The sequence below is a fragment of the Pyrus communis genome, chromosome 8 (assembly GCF_041283825.1).
Source record: "Pyrus communis isolate YQ-2024b chromosome 8, ASM4128382v1, whole genome shotgun sequence".
In the NCBI taxonomy this organism is placed as follows: Eukaryota; Viridiplantae; Streptophyta; class Magnoliopsida; order Rosales; family Rosaceae; genus Pyrus; species Pyrus communis.
The window spans coordinates 16,175,117-16,197,464 of record NC_142572.1 but is presented as its reverse complement, the minus strand read 5'-3'; the positions used below and the strand labels follow the sequence as shown (position 1 = coordinate 16,197,464).

Sequence of the window (22,348 nt, the reverse complement as noted above, 5' to 3'; positions counted from 1 at the left end):
CTAGTCCTAGTGTTACCCCTAATTCTGCCAATGCCAGATTTCTCCAGTTTCCCAATACACTGGATCCATCTCAGTCACCATCAACAGAAGACACAAGACAACCCATTACTGGCACTTCACCCCAGTGTATTTCCTCTGCCATCCCTGTGGTTCCTGAGTTTCAACCAGAAACTTTACAAGTAATTCTTCCTATTCCTCCATTAAACTTACACCCTATGCAAACACGATCCAAAAGTGGCATTGTCAAGAAGAAAGCATTCTTTGCCATGGCCTCCGAGAATACAGAAGTGGATTTATCTCAAATTGAACCAGTTTCTTACAAATCTGCTCTGAAATCTCCAGTATGGTTTAAAGCTATGGAAGAGGAAATCCAAGCCTTACATTCTCAGCACACTTGGTCCTTGGTTCCCTTACCATCAAATAGAAATCTTGTGGGGTGTAAGTGGGTTTTTAAGATAAAGAGGCATGCCAATGGAACTATTTCAAGATACAAGGCTAGGCTTGTGGCTAAGGGGTTCAATCAAGAGGCAGAGATAGATTATGGTGAAACATTCAGCCCTGTAGTTAAGCCTACTACAGTGAGACTTGTTCTTGCTTTAGCTGCACAGTTTGGTTGGGATTTAAGACAGCTTGATGTCAAAAATGCATTTTTGCATGGAATCTTGCAAGAAGAGGTTTACATGGCACAACCTCCTGGTTTTGTGGATTCTATCTATTCATCATCAGCATGCAAACTTCACAAGTCTCTATATAGTCTCAAACAAGCCCCAAAGGCATGGAATGAGAGGTTTACTAATTTTCTGCCTTCTCTGGGGTTTCAAACGACTTATGCAGATACTTCCTTGTTTGTCAAACACACTGAATCTGGGGTTGTCATCCTCCTTCTTTATGTGGATGATATAATCATCACAGGGAGTGCAACCACTGTCATTCCAGAAGTCATTGCTGCATTGGCAACAGAATTTGATATAAAGGATCTGGGATCACTCCACTATTTTCTTGGAATTCAAATTACACAAACTGCAGAAGGGTTATTTCTTTCCCAGCATAAGTATGTTAATGATCTGTTGACAAGGACAGAAACGCATCAGTCAAAGCCTTGTGCCACTCCTTGCTTGCCTCATCATCAGCTTCTTAAGGATGATGGAACACCATTTGATAATCCTGTGTTGTACAGAAGCATCGTGGGAGCATTACAATATCTCACCTTCACAAGACCCGACATTGCATTTTCTGTGCATCAGGTCTGTCAGTTCATGCATTGTCCTATGGAGTCCCATTACTTGGCTGTCAAACGGATATTACGATATCTTAAAGGGACTCAACATTATGGTATTCAATATGTCAAAGGTGAGTTGGAGTTGAATACATTTAGTGATGCTGACTGGGTAGGGGATCACAATAACAGAAGATCCACAACTGGATTTGTTGCTTTCTTAGGGAATAATCCAATATCGTGATCATCCAAGAAGCAAAATACAGTATCTCGCTCATCAACGGAAGTAGAATATAGAGCCATTGCTACAACAGCTACTGAGATCGATTGGATAAAACAGATTCTTGCATTTCTGCAGATTGACATATTAACTCCTTCAACAATGTTTTGTGATAATTTGTCCGCAATTGCTCTTACCTGCAATCCAGTGATGCATCAAAGAACCAAACATATTGAGATTGACATACATTTTGTTCGGGAAAGGGTTGCTAAACAATTACTTCATATGCAGTTTGTTTCTTCTACTGAGCAATTTGTTGATATCCTGACAAAGGGGCTTTCTGCACCATTGTTTCGTGCTCATTGTTGCAATCTCAACCTTCGTGATCCTCCTCCTGAGCTTGAGGGAGGATGTTAACAGTATATAATGAATGGTTAGATAGTGTGCCATGTGTCAATGGATTAGTAGGTTTGTTATAAGGAGGTTAAGGTAGTTATAAGGAGTCTTAGTGAACAAGCTTGTGGTGTGAATATATAACAAATGTAATGAATGTAATTCAACAAGATAGAAAATATTATAACAATACATTTCTCTTTCTCTCTACATTTCTTTCCTTATCTCTCTAAAATCTTCATGGTCATTTCTGCATTATTACATTTCTGCAACATAATCAGTTGCTTTACACACTTCACTCTTTAAATTGGAAGACCTTGTAGGCTTTGAGACCCTTATACAGACCATGAATGGCACCAGATGCTGCGGCCAAAGAAAGAAGCAAGCACAAAAAGTTAAACAATTGGAGCCCAAACCATCTAATTGTACATTTCCCAATCTTGTTCTGCACAATGTGCATCTTCACCGGAAGGTACACTATGAGTGGCCAGTAGGCCAGGGCTCCAAGAAGGCCAAGCATGTCGGAGAAGAATGGCAGAGCTATGGAAAGAAACGAGACCAACACCCCATAGGCTGTCCTCCATGACATCCTAAACATGTTGATGTTAAACTTTACCTTCCCTAGTCTGATTGGGATCTCCCTGTTTACGAACTTGGACTTCGGCCACCTCCTTCTAGCCAATAGTTCAATAACACGAAACACCGGTTGGCAAAGTACCTGCTCAAATAGAATAACACCGACCTTAAGTTTATACATTAACAGTCTAACTTGTTATATTATTAAAAATGTCAATTCGAACAACATATTTAGATATATAATATTTCACTTAGCTCATGAGGAATAACATATTATATTTATAATATTTATAATATGAAATATTATGTTATTATATTGTTAATTTGACATATTTAAACAAGATTTATATCAATAATCACTAAGAAAACATCATCAACAGTCACTAACATAAGTGGCACAAATGATAGGGTGGCTAAAGCTTTTACTCACTGATAGTCATGCATGTTATTATTAGGCACTCATAGTGCTTTTACTCACCTCATTTTATGCTACTAAACTATTGGAATGTATTCTTGTAGTGAGTTTAGATTGTCAGTTATAAAAAACGTAACGTGTCAAACTATCTAGCAAAATAAAATCTTCTGACGTGATATTGTTGTCTTCATGTTTGAGCACACTTGAGAAGCATAAATTTAGGGAAAAGGTATATATATAATATATGTACCTGATATGCACCAACTATGTGCACCACAATGAAAACATTAGCCATATCAACAAGCCAGAAGGCTACATCATCTCCAAAACCAGCTAGTAGGTTTTCTGGGGTTTTATCTCCAAATGCAGCATATCCCAACGTACCACACATCATGAACAATATTAACATAACCAAACCCGCTACTGACACAGCCTTCTTCATCACTTTGTTTTCTGGTGGCGATGTCTTTAGAGTGTCCTGAAAATTAATAAAATGCAATATAATGTATAAAACTAAACCTAAATAGAAAAAGCGTCAGTATATTTTTTATAAGTGAGAAAAGAAAGAACTAATTAATTGACTTGGCAATTGGGATGTCTCACTTGGATATCCAAAAGCACTAGAGCATATGAGCAAGCAAAGGCAATATCTCCAGCTGCTGCAAACATCCTCCAAATTTTTTCAGATAAAGGCAGGTCCGCTCCTGCAAGAGAAGTTTTTCCTCCATGCCCTGCCCAATCAAAATTTTAAATTATTTCTAGATTGTACTATTATCCTAGTTTGAAGAAGTTCTTATATACGGACGTCATGTCAATATGTGGCACTACTGACACAAATGATAGGCTTAGGCGAAACCAACATGCCTGCAATGGAGCCCACTTTTTGTGTGAGTATGTAGTGCCACATACGTAAAACTTTGTCAATAGTTTTTTGGACGGAGAGAACTTACCTGCTATGATTTTTGACATGGAAAGTCCAATTCCGATAAAGGCATACCCAAAAGACATAATTGCTGCAAGCTTTGAGAGCCAAGAGAGCTTGTGAAAATTTGGGAGTTGTGATAAGAGAATTTCTACAATTCCAAATGCAATCACATGTGGAATGTTGGAGAACTTGCATGGGTCATCACTACCATGTTTGCGATGGCAATTCGATTTCTGTATGGCTCTGATTACTCAAATTCACATAAAAATTCGAATTAGTTATTAGTCTAGTGATATTAATTTCTTAATTTTTCATCTGCAAATAAAGAACAAATAAGAAAAAAACTTACATCATGCTCTTTGCCGTAGTTATCGTAAAGCCAACTCCAATGGTAGCAAGATTTAAATATATCATCAATCCACAGAACTTGTAAATTGTTCCGCCTAATAGGTTGAAGAAATTAAAGACAAATATAGTAGTAACAAAAATTTGACCATGAAAAATAACGGAAAATGCTCTAATTTACTACTCTACGTACTATTCAAAGTGAATGTAATACCACGTAAGCAACCCACGTATCCATTTCTGTCTGATGCAATAACGGTATTTCATTCACTTTGAATAGCAGTGGCGGTGGACTAGAGCATTTTCCAAACATAAATTTGCATGAGAGTTTCCAATTAAATCGTATGAGTATTTTACCTAAATAGGCTTTGACAGCCTCCATGTAAGAGTAATTTCTCTTGCCAGTGACTGGGTCTGGGAATCTGTAGCAATCTGCTAAGAGAGTAGCAGCATAAAGTGCACCAAATGTGCAGAACAAGAGAATGGAAATGCCACCAAGCCAGCCAAGTTGAGCCATTGCCCATGCCAAAGAGAGCACTCCAGCACCTACTGATGCTGTGATTATGTGTGCACACGCACTCCACACTGTCCCTGCATATATGCCACATAAAAAGAAGATTAATATCTTTTGACGAAGGAAGAGGTCGAGCGCCTCGTTGCACTTGCATGTGAAAAAAAATGTTAAAAAATTAAAATCTAATTTAAGTCGCACTATCTTGTATAAACAGCCTGTATTAGTTGATGGAGAGATTTTTTAATGTGACGGGAACACGAGGTGGTACACCACGTGTCATTATACAAATGGTGAGATATGTATGTTAAAAAGTTAATAACTTAAAAAATACAATTTCCCACAACTTGTATAAAAACACGTGGTGTACACTTTTTGTGTTCCGATCACAAGGAAAATTTTTCCTAGTTGATGAACAACCAGTATTAATTGATGAACAGCCATTATTAATTGATTCGAGTGTCAGCACAAAGGAGATTCAGAGAAGATTTCAATCCTACTCTAAAAATGAGCCGTCTAATTTTGATTTTCAAATTGTTTTTTTTTGCATATATATGCGGAAATATTTTCAAATTGTTAAATTCAAACAAAAAGCCCAAACAAAACCAGAATCTGACTACATTAATTAATTTCCAAATTATTAATAGTAGTTTCCAAAGAAAGTTTGTTACATGCATAAATGGCTGTATTTCAGTTGACCCAAATAAAAAGACTCTATGACTCTATTGAAGGTTTTTTTACCACCTTTTTTCTAAGAAAATTATTCAAGGCATACTTGAAATATTTTTTTTGCATACACAATTACGTATATCTGACACTCATTTTTACCTTTCATATACATTGTTAATTTTTATCTTTTCATTTTTTTCAATTCATTCTATCCGACGGTCACAAATTAAGAAGAACGTATAGAAAGTAAAAAAATGTGTGTAAATAGCACCACTCTAAATTAATACTTCGTGTAATATTTAAAATAAATGCAATTTTCTCCTAAAGAAACCAGGAATATATGCTATTTTTTTATCAGCAAAACGATGCAATAATCTAGACATCAAAATTTTTTATTTTTTTTATTTCTGAACTGCTGCTTCTAGGTAATTCTTATGTAATTGCCAGTTTCCACCCAGTCTTCCTCAGCCCAAATATTGGAAGGAAAAGAAAAAGAAGGTAGATAAATTTATTAAAGGAGAAAAGAGATCAATTTTATTACAGGAGATATATTGAAAACAAGATGAAAGTAAGCCTGTATATAGCGAAAAAGAGGTTAAAAACATGGCAGAGAGAAACTAAAAAGAACATACCAGTTCTTTTCGATTTTCCGTCATCGTCTACATCTGCTTTTTCTCCATTTTGGAGAGGATTGAAACCAATTTCACATAATTCATTCTGAAATTCATGATCAATCACGCTAGTAGTACTCGCCATGTCTGCCTAAGGAAGCTCTTCCTTTCAGATAAAACTCTGCAGAGTCTTTGGGAGATGAGTATAGATACATAGATATGTATATAGATATATAGATGGGCCCTTTATGGGGAGGGACTCTCATTTTTGAAAAAAAAAGAAAGAAGGAATTAGTTATGGGACTCACTTCACATCAAACTTTAACAATCTGAATTGTTTATGTTGTAAATCTCGATTCATACATCATCCTTACAAAAATTCAGTTCAATTAAAAATCATTTGCTCATTCAATTTGTCACGATAAAATTTCAATGTTTCTTAGACTATAGTGTTCGTCAATTTCTTTGAACTCACTAAGATACCTCAAATATTTCCGATTTGGTTAATATTTTGCTAAAATGATTTATGAGATGTATCTTGAAAATAAATAATTTAGATTGTTAAAGTTCAATGTTGTTTGAACCCCCAACTAATTTCCTTTTGAAAAAAAAAAGAGAATATAATCTCTTTTCTTAAAGTATCTGGATATATAGATATCTACAAGACTACAAACTTCCACTCTCAAAAATGGTGGATGCATTAATACTTTCTTATCGTGCATGTGTTATTTTATATAGGGGTGGAAAATATTCCCGAAAATCCCGAACCGAACCGAAAAAATCCCGATCCCAAACCAAAAATTTCCCAAACCGAAATTCCCGAAATTTTGGGGATGCTATCCCGAACCAATCCCAAAATTTCGGTATGGGATTCGGGATTGGCTTCTCGATATTTCGGGAATCCCATACCAAACCGAAAATATATAATATTAATTATTATATATATATATATATTTATACATATATATATTATTCTTTTATAATTGATGCTAGTAGTTTCTAATTCATGCTCAGCAACCTAGAATGCCCTACACCTTGCATATTTTTCATGTTCTGTTTGATATTCATGTGGATTTTATTATTGCTGTTGCCATGGCTGATGATTTCAGAAGGCTTGATTCTTTTGTCTCTCAACAGATTGCAAAAAGAGTTTAATTAATTTGAATTTTGACTATGATAAAAAGAGTCAAGCATGCCAGTGTTCAATTAAATGGTAGTGTGAATGAAATGAAATTCCTAGTTCATGAATGTGTTCTTGAATTATATATTTGAAGAACAATTCATAATTTCATATTTCAATTTGGGATTCCCGATTTGTCCCAAAATCCCGAAATTTGGGATTCCCGAAAATTTGGTTTGGGATTGGTCTTCAAATTCCCGTCCCGAAAAATTTCGGTTTGGGATTCGGGATACTAGTTTCGGTATGGTATCCCATACCAAACCACCCCTAATTTTATACAATATTTCAAATTACTTTAAGAGCAGTTTCATTGTTGCTAATTAAGGCCCCATCGGACTATTTACTATTTAATTCATCCAATGAACAGTAACTGCCCTTAATGAACAGTAACTGCCTTTTGCATCTCCATCCGTACACTGAATAACCCTGGCAATAGACAATAAAATATTAATATTTTTTTAAAAATAATACAAAATAATTTTATTTTATAATTTCGGATAGGATTTTTAATCGGTCTCGTTGTACTACTTTCTATTAAAAAAATTATTTTTATTTTTTTAATTTTTTCTTTTCACATGTTGCCGATGCCCCATTCCAAAACCTTTTTTTTATTATATTTTTTTCTTCTTTTCACATGGTGCCAATTCCCCGTTCCAAAAGCTGTGTGTTTTATTTTCTTTCTTTTTCAAGCTCAGCAGCTCTCTCTCACTTGAGCTCTGAAGGCAGGGCCTCAAACTCTGACAACATCAATAACCGATCCGTGCAAAAATTCACAGTTTTTCCTTAGTTAAGTAGGTAAAGGATCGCCAACTCCTTAGTTAAAATCTCTCTCTCTCTCTCTCTCTCTCTCTCTCTCTCTCAAAAACAAATCCCAAATCGTACGATCTGGGCATGCGAATGGAAGGAGGGGAATTGCAAGTGCGTGGGGGCGAAGGCAGTGTGGGGTGTGGCGGCAGCTGTGGCGGAGGAGGGACTGGATCTCTCCCGTTTGTCTGTAGGTGTATCATCAACCTCAGCGACGAATTCCGATGAGAGCCGTTGAGTTTGAAGCCTGGGTTTTACATTTTTTTTAATTTTTTTAATTATTTTTTTACTTTTTTTTCAATTAATTTTTTACATGTTTTATTAATATTTTATATTTTTATTAATTTTATATTGTGGCTGACGTCGCCCTGACGTTAGCCTTCTGTCACGTTGCCTTCGGGCTCTCGGGCTGGCAACTTATGCCGAGCTTCTCCCTCGGGCTCCCTTGCCAGCACATGCTGGACCATCTCCCTCGAGCTATCTGGGCATGTTCCAAAGCTAGTCCACCGGGCAATAGCCCACGATGGAACTACTCTAATGGATGCAAAAAGGAATGCAAACTCAACTGAATGAAAGATTTTTCAGTGTGTCAGGAACACAGTCTAACACATCAAGTACAATAATACAATTAGTTGAAAACTTGAAAAAAATTCCAACCAATTTTATTATAACATTTAGTGTATTATATCGTGTTCTTGACACATAAAAAAAAAATCTCCAGGGGCAACACACTAGGTACCTTCTTTTGTGGCGATTTGCAAAGTCCCTTATCTTTGAAACCTGAGGTGACATCAATTTGTCATGTTTTGAATTTGACTAAAGTATTAATTGACTACCGAATTTGGCAACACACTAGGTACCTTCTTTTGTGGCGATTTGCAAAGTCCCTTATCTTTTAAACCTGAGGTGACATCAATTTGTCATGTTTTGAATTTGACTAAAGTATTAATTGACTACCGAATTTTGCATGGTGTGGATTATAAATTCATACCCTTATTGAAGGCCTGATGGAGGGATGCGTTATAGTAACCCTGAGCCTTATCATATACACATGTAAGGTCAGTTGGAAAGACCAATATGTATGTGCACTCTTGAGTGCACCTCCTTTTTCACTTTGTTGTGCTTTACGGAGATACACATACATACATATATATATATATATATATATATATATATGATGAATTAATTTTCAAAGTGTCTCGAACACGATTTGGTATATCAAGTGTTATAATACAATTAGTTAAAAATTTAGAAAAAATATTTTACCCAATTGTACTGTGACACTTACTGTAACGCGTCGTGTTCTTGGTAGAGTGAAAATTTTATTTATAAATGATACTAAGGAGGTAGGGGGCAATGGGTGCCTGGAAGGAGGTAGGAGGCAATGGGTGCTTGGAAGGAGGTAGGTGGCAATGGGTGTATCTGACCCTAACAAGATGCCTTTGTTACCATTAAAATTTAGTGTTCTAAAAATCGGCTTAGGCGGCGCCTAGTTGCTGGGCGGCGAAGCTCCGACCTAATTTAGACCAAAATGTTTAGTTAGGCGGGGAGGATATAGGCGGCCGTCTAGGCGCTCGCTAGGCGCCTGAGGCAGGCTAGGCGGCAGTCTAGATGGTTTGAATCTCGCTACAAATCTCAAACTTGCTGCAATTTTCGCAAAGGATCTACAACTTCCAATCTCGTACGTAGTAGCAGAGACCTGGAAAATTTTCTGTAGCTCGTCTCTATGAAAATGAGGGAAGAGAGAATGCGAAGAGAGAGAGAGAGAGAGAGAGAGAGAGAGAGAGAGAGAGAGAGAGACTTAAACATTTCAATATGTGTTGGTGGTGCAAGTTGAGGACTCAAAAGCTTGGGTGATGTGAAAGAGCATGGATGGTTTGATGATTTTAAAATTGAAAACCATGGATTATGATGGTTTTAATCATGAAATCCACCCAAGGTGGACGGGTGATGGACGGTTTGATGGTTTTAAGTTTTAACAATGAAAAGGCTTTTTATATTTATAAAAGTTTGGGATATATATAGAGTGTGTGTGTGTGTAAATCTTATATAAATTACAAATTATTTAGATAATATTTGTTTTTTTTTTCCTAGGCAAGCATATCATATATGTACATAAAACATTCACATATGTATGTTCTTCTATAAGAAATAGTATATTAGTCAATAATTATTTACATTTGACATAGTAAATTTAATTAATTTATATAATATATAAGAAATTTACCTAAATCCGCCTAGGCGCCCGCCTAGATCCCTCCTATCTGCCTAGCGTTTTGTAGAACCTTGTTAAAATTTAGCATCTCTGACCCTCACAAGATGCCTTTGTTACCATTAAAATTTAGCATATGATTCCAAGAAAAATATTAATACACAGATAATACAAGTCATGTGCATTTGATACTATTTTTGCACATCATATACACTAAGACCATTATGAATGTGTATTAATTAGAGCACCAAGAACTTGGTCTTCAATCAATAAGTTCGGAATTCGAATCTAAGACTTCTTTTAACATTAAATATTGGAAAGAAAAATATTGAAAAATCTAAGATAATATTTAAATTTGAGATAAAAATCAGGCCTTTTACTCAAAATGGTTCCTAATATTGGCATAACTCCTCACTTTGATCTCTGACAAAGAAAATCGATGGAAGTGGTTCCTGAATTTATCCACCGTAAATTATTTTGATCATTTTCTGTGAAAAATCTATCAATATTCTCATTAAGTGGAGCGGTTGGTTTGACAAAAATACCCTTAAAAGGTGGTCATGTATTCGCACGTGACAATTTAACAAGAATATTGGTAGATTTTTCATGAAATGACAAAAATGATTTACGATGGATAAACTCAGGAAGTACTTCTATCGATTTTCATTGTCAGGAATCAAACTAATGAGTTATACCAATCTTAGATTTCATTTTGACTAATAAAAATAAAAATAAAATCTTTGTCAAACATGAGTATAACCTAAAGTATATATATGTGAACAATCAATATTTGAGGACTTCTTCTTTGTCACACCCTCATTGTCATAAGATTCTGACTCCGCTATTAAATATATGCATGGTTACAAGAAATCGAACGAAATTACGCATTACTTAGTTGCGGTATTTAACTTTCGGATCTGCATTTTTCTAGGGCCACAATTTTGTTTGAACAAGTAATATCTACATCCAACCTTAACTGACGATTAACTTTGCCTAAATGATCTGTGCACTGCATTCATACTTATAGCAAATAGTCCACCTCAGTGGCAGGCGTTTGGTAATGCATGCAAGACCCAAAAGAAGAAAAAGGGGCCAGATTAACCCACTCTACTGTCACCCTCAAGATATATGAAATTTCGAACAGAAGGTGATACATTGGCATCGGAGAGTCGGGGACGGCAATGATATTATACAAATACAGTGATACGTACTGTAATAATTTCCCCGTAGGTAAATAAGCTTTCTTGCTGTTCATATTCAATATTACGATGTCGGAAAGTCTCACTTAAATTTACTTTGAGAGATTCCAGATAAAGTTTCTTAATTAAGACAATAATAGTGTCTTATGTTTTATTAGTTTTAGGTCAAAATCAAATCCAATCTTGACTTGCAAGAAATCTAAACTTTTTCATGTTGTTCTTTTGTACATATTGTTTTGTAATTTTTAGTGTTCTTTGAATGTTTTAGTTGAACTTCTGGCTTGACTTTACAAATCCAATGTTATGGTTGGTTTCATGTTACATGAAATTTTAACAGCAGCCACGAAATGCCTTAAACAATGGGATCGAAACCTCAAAGCACCAAGAAACCTATTTAAAACGAGAAAATTTTGAGCCTCTCCATTCATCACCAACGTTTTGGGTTGGATACTCTAATTCTATCATAAAGTGACTCCCTTTTTTTATAAGACTATAAGGATGCGTTTGTTACACAGAACTATCTTGGACTGAACTAGCTTCAGGGATTAAACTGGACTACCTTAGACTAGACTAAGTTGGACTAACTTAGTGAAATGTTTGGTGCAGTATCGGACTAAGAAGCAAGATAACTAAAAGACTCAAATATTATATTATTTAATCTACATTTATTAATAGTTTATTATTAATTTATCTTTATCTTTTTCTTTTTTCTAGAATCATCTCTCTATCTAATAGCCAGTATCTTTTTATTTATTTATTTCTAAAATCATCTTAACCCATTTCTTTTTTACTCCGCCAGTCTCTCCTTCTCCTCTACCTCTTTTTATCCTGTTTCACCATTTTTCTAGAATTCTCTTCATCTCTGTATACCTCTCCCTATTTTCCTTTGCCCACTCTCTCCCTCCCCTCTCCCATTTTTCCTCTTCCACACTCCCCCTCTTTTTCTTATGCAGAGATTCGCGCAGAGGATTTATCAGAGCTCTCCACCCAGCACCTTCACTAATTTTCTAGGCAGTAGGTTTGAGATTTGGGCATGGATAAGGGAGTCAGAGTTGCAAATGACAAAGGCGTGCAAACGATGTTGGAGACGGGATTAGGAATCCCATGCTTTTTTTTTGTTGTGGGGGGGGGGGGTGTGGAGTGGGGGTCTCACTAGGACGACCTAGCAAAGCACTTGATCGGAACGAGTCCAACTTAGTCTCATTTAAGTTTAGTCCAACTCGCATCAAACATGGAATTAGTAGTCTTAGCAAAGCAATCCAGTGAACTTTAACGGAGAACACGCCATAATAATATTCTAACCGAAAACACCGTAAATATTGAGTTTTAAAAATAAAGTTTCGGGGTTAAATTTCAGAGTTCTCCTTAAGTTAAAATCTCACATAATTCATTATACTCTTCTCCAACTTTGAAGGAATTTATTAAAAATAAATAATAAAAAAAGACTAGGAAACAAATCAAAACGCAGTAACCTAGAATACATACAAGATAAATACAAAGAAACAAATTTTCTTCGCCATCATCTTCTAGTTTTCCATTGACGGCTTCTACTAGTAATATTGTAAAGTTGGTATTTTGGAATGCTTACTTCTGGCACATATTAGTGCTTAATTACTTTTGTTTGGACACCGATATATTTTACAACTTTTGACTCTTGGGGCTACTTTTATTTGAATCTTTGTTGCTAACAATGATTTGATTCCAATACTAAAGATGAAAGACCTTGACATTGATTCAAACCTACATTGTGGTCGTTGGAGGTTGAGAATCGATACTACATTGATGAGAGGAAGAACCATACAAGAGCTTATAAGTAAATTGGGCTACTTCTCGTATTGTCAATTGATTTTATGGTGAAACCTCAGCTTTCTTCAATTGATCTGACAATTTCCCTCTGGCTACCCTTCAACTAAATTGAACTTGTGTAGATCGATTCCATTTCCAAATCTCATTAGGGTTAGGCCATTACAATCCGCATATCTCTCAGCCTTGTTTTTTTTTTTTAACTGGTTTTTAATGTACTGTCTGCTGCTAGATATGGAAGCAGCTGCAGGCATTGTTTTGTACCGGGCTTAATATCATTTGTCATTTCGCCAAATCATTGTGACTTTGTGAGTCATCTGAAAAAATAATAAAGTATGCATTCGATTTGTTTTATTTAGTCATTGAAGATAAATACTAATAAGCAAGTACCTAATAAATCATAATCAACAAGTGCAATAAGCAAAGCCTATGATCATTTGATTTATTGAGACTTAATCTCCATTTTGTTAGAGTAGATTATAACTTCATCAAAACTCATGAATTGTTGAAAATAATAGTGGGTAATGAATGCCCACAGTATTGAAGACCTTGCCATAGCATTGAAAACATTGCCACAGTATTGAAAACCTTGGCAGAATATTGATATGTGGAGATCATTTGTCAAAGGTGTGGTGTAATTATTCAAAATGTAATAATACGGAGTTGCTCTATAAATATAGCACTCCGACTACTATCAATGGATACAGAGCACAGAGAGAAAGAGATGAGGGAAGAGAAAAAGAGGAAGAGGAGAGGAGAGAATACATAGAGTTATCTTTGTACTCCTATTATTCCAAATTATAATGAAAGCATCACTGCTGCCCAAGGACGTACTCCAGTCACACTGACTGTAGAGGAACCTCGTAAATTTTGTGTCTTGTTTTATTTATTCTACTATACACATATCGTCGATTTTACAACATGAATGAATTTTTTTTTGTTTTTTTTTTGTTTTTTTTCAAGGCTTGAGGTATCCCACGCTTTAAGGGTAGGACTAATCTCCAATGGGCTCGGAAGACTAAAGACATTTTAGCACACCCCTGACCACAGTTAAATGACATACATCCTTCCAAATCTTTCAACTAAGGAATCATCTGTGTTTTTGCAAGCTTCGTACCTCAAACTAAAGAACATGAAGCAAACCTAATTTGGAATAAAAACTTGATAGTTATAGCAACTAGTTCTTCAACAACAAGCAAACTACAACTTTTTTTTTTCTTAGTGTAAGCCCTGGTTTGGTACAGCTTAAATTTTTTTTTTTTTTTTTTTTTTTAAACTGGGATGAAAAAAAGTTGCTGCCAGAATTGCGTTTGGTAACTCATCAACAAAGCACTTATTTTCAAAGTTGCTGCCAGAAACAGCTGGAAAGTAGAAGCAGCTATTTGCAGCTTTCAGAAAACGGCTTTTTATCACGGAAACACGGATGAACAGTACCATTTAATGAAAGTTTTCAAATGGCAATCCTACCTCTCGCACCTCACTTCTCTTCCTTCCTCTGGCACCTCACTTCACTCCCTCCTGTCTCACTCATTCGCTCCCAACTCCCAACTCGTCGCCCCAAAATCCAATCTCCAACCTGAAACTTCCTTCCTCCCAATGTTCTCTCTCATTCTCCAAGTCTTGTTCTCCGGCTTGGCGTCCTTCCTCTGGTAAGCTTCTATTGTCTAAAATTTCGTTATTTATTTGTTTGGATTTTTAAATTTGGGGATGGCAGAGTGAGTGAAAGAGGGGTGGGAAGAGCGAAGGGATGAGTGTATGGGTGTCGGGGAAAAAATTGGGGATGGAGGGTTGGGAAAAAATTAATTGGGGCAGGTGATATGGTTTGTGGAAAAAATTAATTGGGGAAAAAAATTAGGGTTTGTGGAGGAAACAAGAAAAATTGGGAGAGAAGTAAGAAAAATTGATTACTTCTCTACCAAAAATTGATTACTTCTCTACCCGCAATGAAGCTTGTCGTTCGAGCCGCTCGAACTGAGTCCAAAAGGGTCTCTCTGCCCGCAACGAAGCTTGTTGTTCTTTTTAAATTTTGTTTTGAATTATGTTCAAGATTTGTTCTTTATTTTGATTGTTTGGGAATTGGTTTCAGATTCCGGAGCCACTTACTGGGAAAGTTTGGAAATTGGAAGATTTTGAATCACATCCTGCTTTACTGGTGAGTTCTTGATTTGTGTTTTTCTTCAATGGTGTTTTGGATGGTTATTTTTTGTTTGATTTTCTTATTATCTTTCATATTATATGCAATGTATTGGATATTGGCAATTAGTTAGAGTGGATTTTTAGATTAATTAACATGAATGATGGTTCTTAAATAACAACTGCAACTGCAAATGACATAACAATTGCTATTTTAGCGGAAATCAGAGGACGTTAAACCTCTCTTTGTATTTTCTGTCAGGTTTCAAAGTATTTGCACTGATGTGCTCGTAATGAAGTTGGCGTTTATTTTTAATTTGGCTAATAAGTTACTTTCTGTATTAGGTAGCTTAAAATACTACGCTGCGTTCTCTATTCATTGGTACTTTGTCTCATTGATTTTGTTGAGTAATGAATATCTTTCTGCAATTCAAGTGATGCTTCCAATTGTTTTTTACTGATCTAAGAAGGCATCGTAAGAACAGCGTTTTACACTTTTATGGCAATGGGTTGATACTTTTAGGTTTAGGTTTTAACTCTTGGGGGTGGTTTGTCACCCAGAACCTTAGCATTAAAGCCTAAACCCTGAATCACACATGTTGGCATCTTTTCTGAAGTACACTTCCTAATCTCTGGATGCTGTCTGAATGGAGCCTATAGAAGTATATACAAATGCCTGGACGTGCTTGACATACTAATGCACATACATGTGTTTATACGAGAGTGTTTCTGTTATGGTGTTTTACTGCTAATTTAATGTGGCTTTCTCTTATGTTTTCTAAATTGAGATATTTGGGGGTGGGCATTGGCGGTATTTGAACGTAGTATATCCTCGTTAGAGGAGAGATGTGTCCTAGAACTTATTTCTGCACCTACTTACATGTTATGCACAGGTTCTTGCCTTGGTGGGTGACCAGCTTGATTATGGAGAGAACATATGTGGTGCGGTACTAAGCATCATATTCAATGAGGATATATCGAGTGTCTGGAACCGGAATGCTTCTGATCATCAGGTTGGTAATTTATAACAATTTGCTGCTTGTGTGACTAGTCTTTCTGTGTGTGTGTAGTGTAATATGTTGACCTTGCTTTTGTTGACCAGGCTGTAATGGCTTTTAAGAGATGCGATCAAGCGGAACTTGAAGCTTCCACACAGCTATCTCATGGAATACAAGCCACATGATGCTTCGCTGCGCGACAATTCATCTTACAGAAACACATGGTTGAGGGGCTAGATTGATGCCACCAGATAAGAGCACTAGTTTCAGAAAAGCTTTCCGGAAGGCGACTGATGCACAAGCCACGACCATAATCGGTAAAATTCTTGCATGATGAAAAGGAGACGTGCAAAGTCTGGAGACTTTATAATTGGTGGCAATCTGTACCTGAGTATATCTGTACTAAATTAATTTACTGATGGATTATCAAATAAATTACTGGCTTTATCAAACAGATTGTGCATGCTTCCTCGTTGAATTTATGGGAGCATTTTTGCTCACCACAATAAACTATGGTGCATTTTATCATCAACTTCAAAGCTTGACATCTGTCGGCAAGTTTCATGAATGCATCTAATTAGACTACTTTCAAGTACATTAACAATATTGTACTAATGAATCCTAGCTATTTAGCCTAAAATATTTCAATTGAAGTAGTTTGTCATACTAATTAATATTTAAGATAAAGTTTATAAATAGTTTTCTTTTAAAAATAAAGTATATTTATTAATTCACCTTTATTTGTTAAGAAAATTAAATTAATGGCACATCCAGTATTATACACTTTTTGGTCATTTCACACAGTTACAGTTGTTTTATATACTAAACACTATAATGCTGTTTTTTTTTTTTTTTTTTTTTTTCCAAAAGCACTTTCACAAAAAAGTTTACTAAAGACTCTGCTGCTTTATTACACAGTTGCTTATTCTCACAGTATAGCAGAAACAATTTTTTTTTTTAAAGCACAGCAATAGCAAACCAGCCCTAAACACACTCAGGAGCGGCTTATACTCAAAACTCGCTTACATGTTGCATAGAGTTGCTCAAAGCGAGTCTGGATAGCAATCTTCAAACTAAAAGTTTATGAGATCAACAGTACGCTTCACATACGTTGTATAGTGGATAGCTGTGAGCTCTTCAATACGTGCAGCCTCTTCGCCGTGTATACAAACATGCTACAATTATCCATACAATGAAATTAGAACCACGGTAAATCACGAGCAGGTGACCAATTAATTCAGTTTACACACATCCTTCTAATTAATTACTCTTGTTTTTGTTAATTAGTGAATGATTTTGTGTTTTTAAGAAAATAAGCAGCGTTTACCTGTCATCCCATCGGAAACAAGTACACAAGGAGGCTAGGTATGGCTTAGCATAATGATGAAAGCTTGTTGACGACAATGAAATGAAAGTTGCTCACTGAGAAGATATTTGAAAGAAGAGATCAGCTGCCAGATGTGCTCGCTTCACCGGACTGCCTGGCCTGAGGTGGTCCGATGTACTTATGCGGGACGTGGGCTATCTTCAACCAATCCTCACCACTACCTTGTCTACATCTTTCCTCAAGCTCCGGGCATTCTTGAATAGAGAGGTGTTGGAGTTTAGTGAGAATCTTGAAACCTGGTGGCAATAGTTGTAAACCGGGGCAGTCAAATATCGTCAAGGACCTAAGAGAATCAAGACCCGCAAACCATTCTGGCAAAGCTGTTAGATTGGGGCAGCTACCAATTTTGAGACAGTGCAGTGTTCTCACATTTTGTAACCCTTCTGGCAGAGAATCAAACCAAGGACAGCTCAATAGGATCAAACTTCGAAGGGAGGAGAGGTGTTGAACACCTTCTGGAAAAGGACCAAGATTTGGACAGAACATAATCGTCAAGTGCTCAAGCAACGTGAGCCGTTCCAAACTCGACGACAGAGAAGTTAGGTTACTGCAGTTTTCAATGGACAAAGTTCGAAGGGAACACAAACCTCCAATCCAACCATCCGGCATGGATATTATACTGTGACAGTTACTAATCTCTAGTGACTCCAGCGCTTTGAGGTTTTGTGAAGTCTGAGGCAGAGAGGAGAGCTCTTCGCAACATCGAATGGTCAATGATTTCAGAGCAGTAAGGTTTCGGATCTGCAAAGGAAGTGAACGAAGTTTGGGGCACGACAAGATCTTCAAAGAAGACAGACAAGCTGATGCAGTGAGCCCTTCTGGGAGAGTGAGTAGGCCTGGAATGTTCTCTAGAACAAGCACAGAAAGCAGACCTAAATTTGCTACGGGCGTCAGCATTAGATTACAGTCTTGCAGCTCTAGATGTTGAAGGGATTGAGGAGATGGGATATGTGCTAGCTTGGGACATCTTTTGACGGTTAATTTCTTCAGGCTTGGGAATGAATTTTCGCTATTTGCACTTGTCCACTCTTCCAAGTTGGGAAAATCACTGAGTGATAGTTTTTCAAGTGATGGAAATCTTATGTCTGCACCGTCACCGTAGAACTCAGTACCAATGCGCCTTACGCCATGCATCCCATGCAGAGAAAGAGTCTTAAGCAGCAGAAGATTCCCAAGGGCTGGAAGATGTCCACAATTTTGGCAATTCGCAATTTCAACTGCAATTACATATTCTGGGAGAACCCAAGCAGCAAATCTAAATCCTGGATAGCCATTTATGAATAGCTTTTTCATATTTTTCGGTGGTTGTAAACTGTCGAGAATTTCTTCGGCATGTTTTTCCTGCTGTGCTACCATAGAGGTTCTGAATCCCACTCTTGAATCTTCTCGGCGTTTAGGTACTATCCCCAGTGATATGTCCACATCTTCCGATCTTGGTTGATATAGTCCCCAGTATAATCCCAATGAATCGAGATTTTTCTTCGTCATCAGCCCAGCTGTTTTTGCTTCTGCTGCGTGCCGTACTTCCTCTAAGTGTGTTAGATTCAGCTTGTCATAAAGATTTAATTGTTTCAGCTCACTAAGGCGACAACCTCTCCCAGCGACATATAATGGCAATGTCTGAAGTTGATGTAAACTTTCAATACCAGCAGGCATTTGAATTAATTGTTCACATCCAGTTAGATTGAGATGTCTTAGGCAGGTCATCCTTTCCAAGGAAGGTAAAGAACGAAGATTATAGCAGCCAATTAGGTTTAAAGTCTGCAATGATACAAGCGCACATACCCTAAGAGGAAGGTTTTCGATAGGTGTGTAAGAGAGGTCAAGATACCTCAAACATATCAAGCCACCCAATGCATCCGGGAAACTAGAAACATCACAGCCACTAAGATCTAGCAAACGCAAATATACAAAGCTTGAAAACATCCTCCCCATGTTGCTTAACAAGCCAGAATCTCCTAAGAATAATAGAGTTCGTAAATGTTCCGCTGCATATAGAGCCTCCAATGGGATTGTGATTTCTCCATCTCTGTTTGTATAAACAATAGATGAGTGTCGAATTTGTGATGGATTAATATATGGTGGAAGACCTGCTTCAAGTATCACAGACTCTTCTCCTGCAACATATCGTGCAAGATCATGAATCACATCATTCATTCTATATCCGACTACATCATCATTTTCAGAAACCTCTACTTCTTGAAAGAAAGACATCCATAGTAAATCGGAAAAGTATTCATCACCAATGTCTTCTAGTCGCTTGCTTCCTTGTCGTAGAACGAAGCCTTCTGCCATCCATTGATGAATTAGCTTTTGCTTCTTGAATTCATAGTTTTTGGGAAATAATGAGCAGAAGGCAAAGCATTGTCGAAGATGTGATGGAAGATGAAGATAACTCAACATCAACGCAGGTAAAACTTTTTGTTGGCATACATCTAATTGCCAAAGTTCACTGTTCTGCATAAACAACCAATGTCCTTCCTCTCTTTTAAAGCGCATTACACTTCCCAAGCTTTTTACCGCTAATGGAAAACCTCCACATTTTTTGACAATCTGCTTCCCAATCAGAACAAGGTGTGGATACTTTTCTTCTCCTCCTCTTCCAAAAGCCCTTTGATTAAACAAAGACAAGCAATCATCAAACGTTAAACCATCCAACTGATACGGAATTGAGCTGTCCATCATCAACGGGATCTTTCTGCTGCGAGTGGTAACAACAATCTTACATCCATCAACGCCCTCTCTAAACAAAGGTGTTAGCTTTTCCCAATCATCCAGATCTTCAGTCCATACATCATCTAACACGAGGAGAAATCTTTTATTGTGCAACAAATGCCAAACCCGAGTCTGAAGTTCATCAATGCCAGTGATCTCGCACTTACTCTTTGTTACCGACTCAATAATTCCTTTCATGATCTTTGTGATATTGAAGTCATCAGAAACAAAATCCACATCCTAACATCAAAGTGTCTTACTACCCTCTTATCATTATATGCCAATTGAGCAAGAGTCGTCTTACCAATTCCTCCATGACCAATTATTGGAATGCAAGCTGCATATCCTCCTTCAACCTGGTTAGCATCAGAAGATATTAACAGCTTGATTAACTTCTCCTTTTCTTCTTTCCTCCCATGTATTTCTGTGTCCTTAACAAAAGAGCTGGTCTCCCTTTTTGCAGACCCTTGATCTACGATACCAGGCAGCAGCTGGGTAGGCTCTCTGATATTGAACATGCGAAATCCCTCGGTTACAGTCCTTTCCAACCCCTGGAGCATAATCCTGAGTTTTTCAGGTTTTATAATTCCATCATCTGATATTGAAAGAGGAAAAATATGATACCAGTTTTCCCGAGCAGTAAAGAAGTCAAGAATGTCCTGAGTATCGCAAACTGCGTTCTTCAGGTCCAACAACCAAAGTCTGGCAGCTCTGTTTGTGAACTGTTGTTCTTCTGCAACTTCAAGAGTAGCTTGAGCTCGCACCAATGCGTGCTGCAGGCTCTGGAAGTTGTCGTTGTAACCAAGGAGATCAGAAGCCTTTTGTAGGAGCGGTGACGCCAATCTGTCGAAGAGTACTTGCAAAGCCGGGGATAAAACAATGCTCGCAGCTGCATCCATATCTAGCATGCATGCAACAGACAATAACTAAACCAGTTAAAGAAAAAAGAAAGCTGAGAGATGAGAACGGTAATGGCTTAAAGGGATTTGGAAGTGGAATGCATCTGCACAAACTGAAGAGCTAAAGGGAAATTCTCAGATCCATAATGTGTGGTTTACTTTGAATGTCAAAGTCTTTCGTCTTTAATCCTACTGGAATTCAATATATCGTTAGCAACTAAGCATGGCATGGTCCCCTATGTGAAAATTACTTAGCAAAAATATCCATATATAAGTACCGGCTAATGCTAGGAAGACCATCTATTAAACCATATTTTATAAATTTTGACGTGATTGTTGAAGATTGAATTAGTACTTAAGTGTTGATTAAAGTACTTATTTCATATCGGTGACACATCACATGATTTGTAAATGTGATCTAAAAAGTTGATATACTGATCATTACTCATAAGTTGGCCCAAAAGGCAAAACTAGCATAGAAATATCTGTGTCCAAATAAATGTAAGCAATAATATGTTTGGTAATTAGCACAATAGCTCATTGATCTTATCTAATCACTTTGGCCGGGTTTGGTTTCTAGGATTAGATTGAAATGGATAACCTTGTATTGAAGGAAGAATTGATAAAATTGAGTTCAACTTGAAGGTAGAAAATGGAATACTCAAGAAAACTTATCTATTTCAATCCCTTCCAAATTACAAAGATTAGAAGGACAAGTTTCCTTTTTGTTTAGGAGTGTGATATCCACACATCCCATTTTACTTCTCGCACACATTTTTAATTTTCGACCGTCGGATTGGATGAATTTAAGAAGATCAACGGACATAAATTATCAAGGAATGTGTGAGAAGTAAAATGAGATGTGTGGATAGCACACCCCATTTGTTTAATCTAGGCCTGGCAAACGGGTCGTGTCTGTCGTGTTCGTGTAACATATGTTATTTTAACGGGTCGTGTCATGTCACATCCGTTATCTTAACAAGTCCGTAACAGGTTGGGTCACTTTGCCCAACAGGTAAAGTGACCCGACCCGTTAAGAAAAATATATTTTTTTCTTAAATTTGCACATACCACACATTGCCACATAAATATTACTTCAAAACATTAAAACACATTTGTCGTTTAAGTATTACATCT

The 22,348-nt window shown here is 36.8% G+C and overlaps 1 protein-coding gene and 2 pseudogenes across 3 annotated transcripts; 1 reads left to right on the top strand and 2 right to left on the bottom strand.

The window, feature by feature from the left end:
• Positions 1-2,036: 2,036 nt before the first annotated feature.
• On the bottom strand, positions 2,037-6,070 carry LOC137716905 (amino acid permease 8-like). Its single transcript, XM_068456257.2, has 7 exons — positions 5,903-6,070; positions 4,448-4,681; positions 4,095-4,188; positions 3,771-3,988; positions 3,424-3,551; positions 3,071-3,298; positions 2,037-2,547 (listed from the first exon to the last, which is right to left on the bottom strand). The coding sequence occupies exons 1-7, from the start codon at positions 6,024-6,026 to the stop codon at positions 2,125-2,127; spliced, it is 1,449 nt and encodes a 482-aa protein (XP_068312358.1). The 5' UTR covers positions 6,027-6,070; the 3' UTR covers positions 2,037-2,124.
• An 8,589-nt stretch (positions 6,071-14,659) lies between these two features.
• LOC137716986 (eukaryotic translation initiation factor NCBP-like) lies at positions 14,660-16,662 on the top strand (annotated as a pseudogene). Its single transcript, XR_015965105.1, has 4 exons — positions 14,660-14,728; positions 15,166-15,231; positions 16,106-16,225; positions 16,315-16,662. The product of XR_015965105.1 is annotated as a eukaryotic translation initiation factor NCBP-like (transcript).
• A 270-nt stretch (positions 16,663-16,932) lies between these two features.
• On the bottom strand, positions 16,933-21,357 carry LOC137718354 (putative disease resistance protein RGA1; annotated as a pseudogene). Its single transcript, XR_015965633.1, has 2 exons — positions 17,538-21,357; positions 16,933-17,385 (listed from the first exon to the last, which is right to left on the bottom strand). The product of XR_015965633.1 is annotated as a putative disease resistance protein RGA1 (transcript).
• Between the last annotated feature and the right edge of the window lie 991 nt (positions 21,358-22,348).

Bases quoted from the DNA above. Each gene is read 5' to 3' on its own strand.
- LOC137716905 (XM_068456257.2), bottom strand. From the start codon at position 6,026: ATGGCGAGTACTACTAGCGTGATTGATCATGAATTTCAGAATGAATTA. The intron at 3,552-3,770 runs GTAAGTTCTCTC...TTGATTGGGCAG, and splicing joins CATGTCAAAAATCATAGCAG to GGCATGGAGGAAAAACTTCT. The intron at 3,299-3,423 runs GTGAGACATCCC...ATTAATTTTCAG, and splicing joins TAGTGCTTTTGGATATCCAA to GACACTCTAAAGACATCGCC.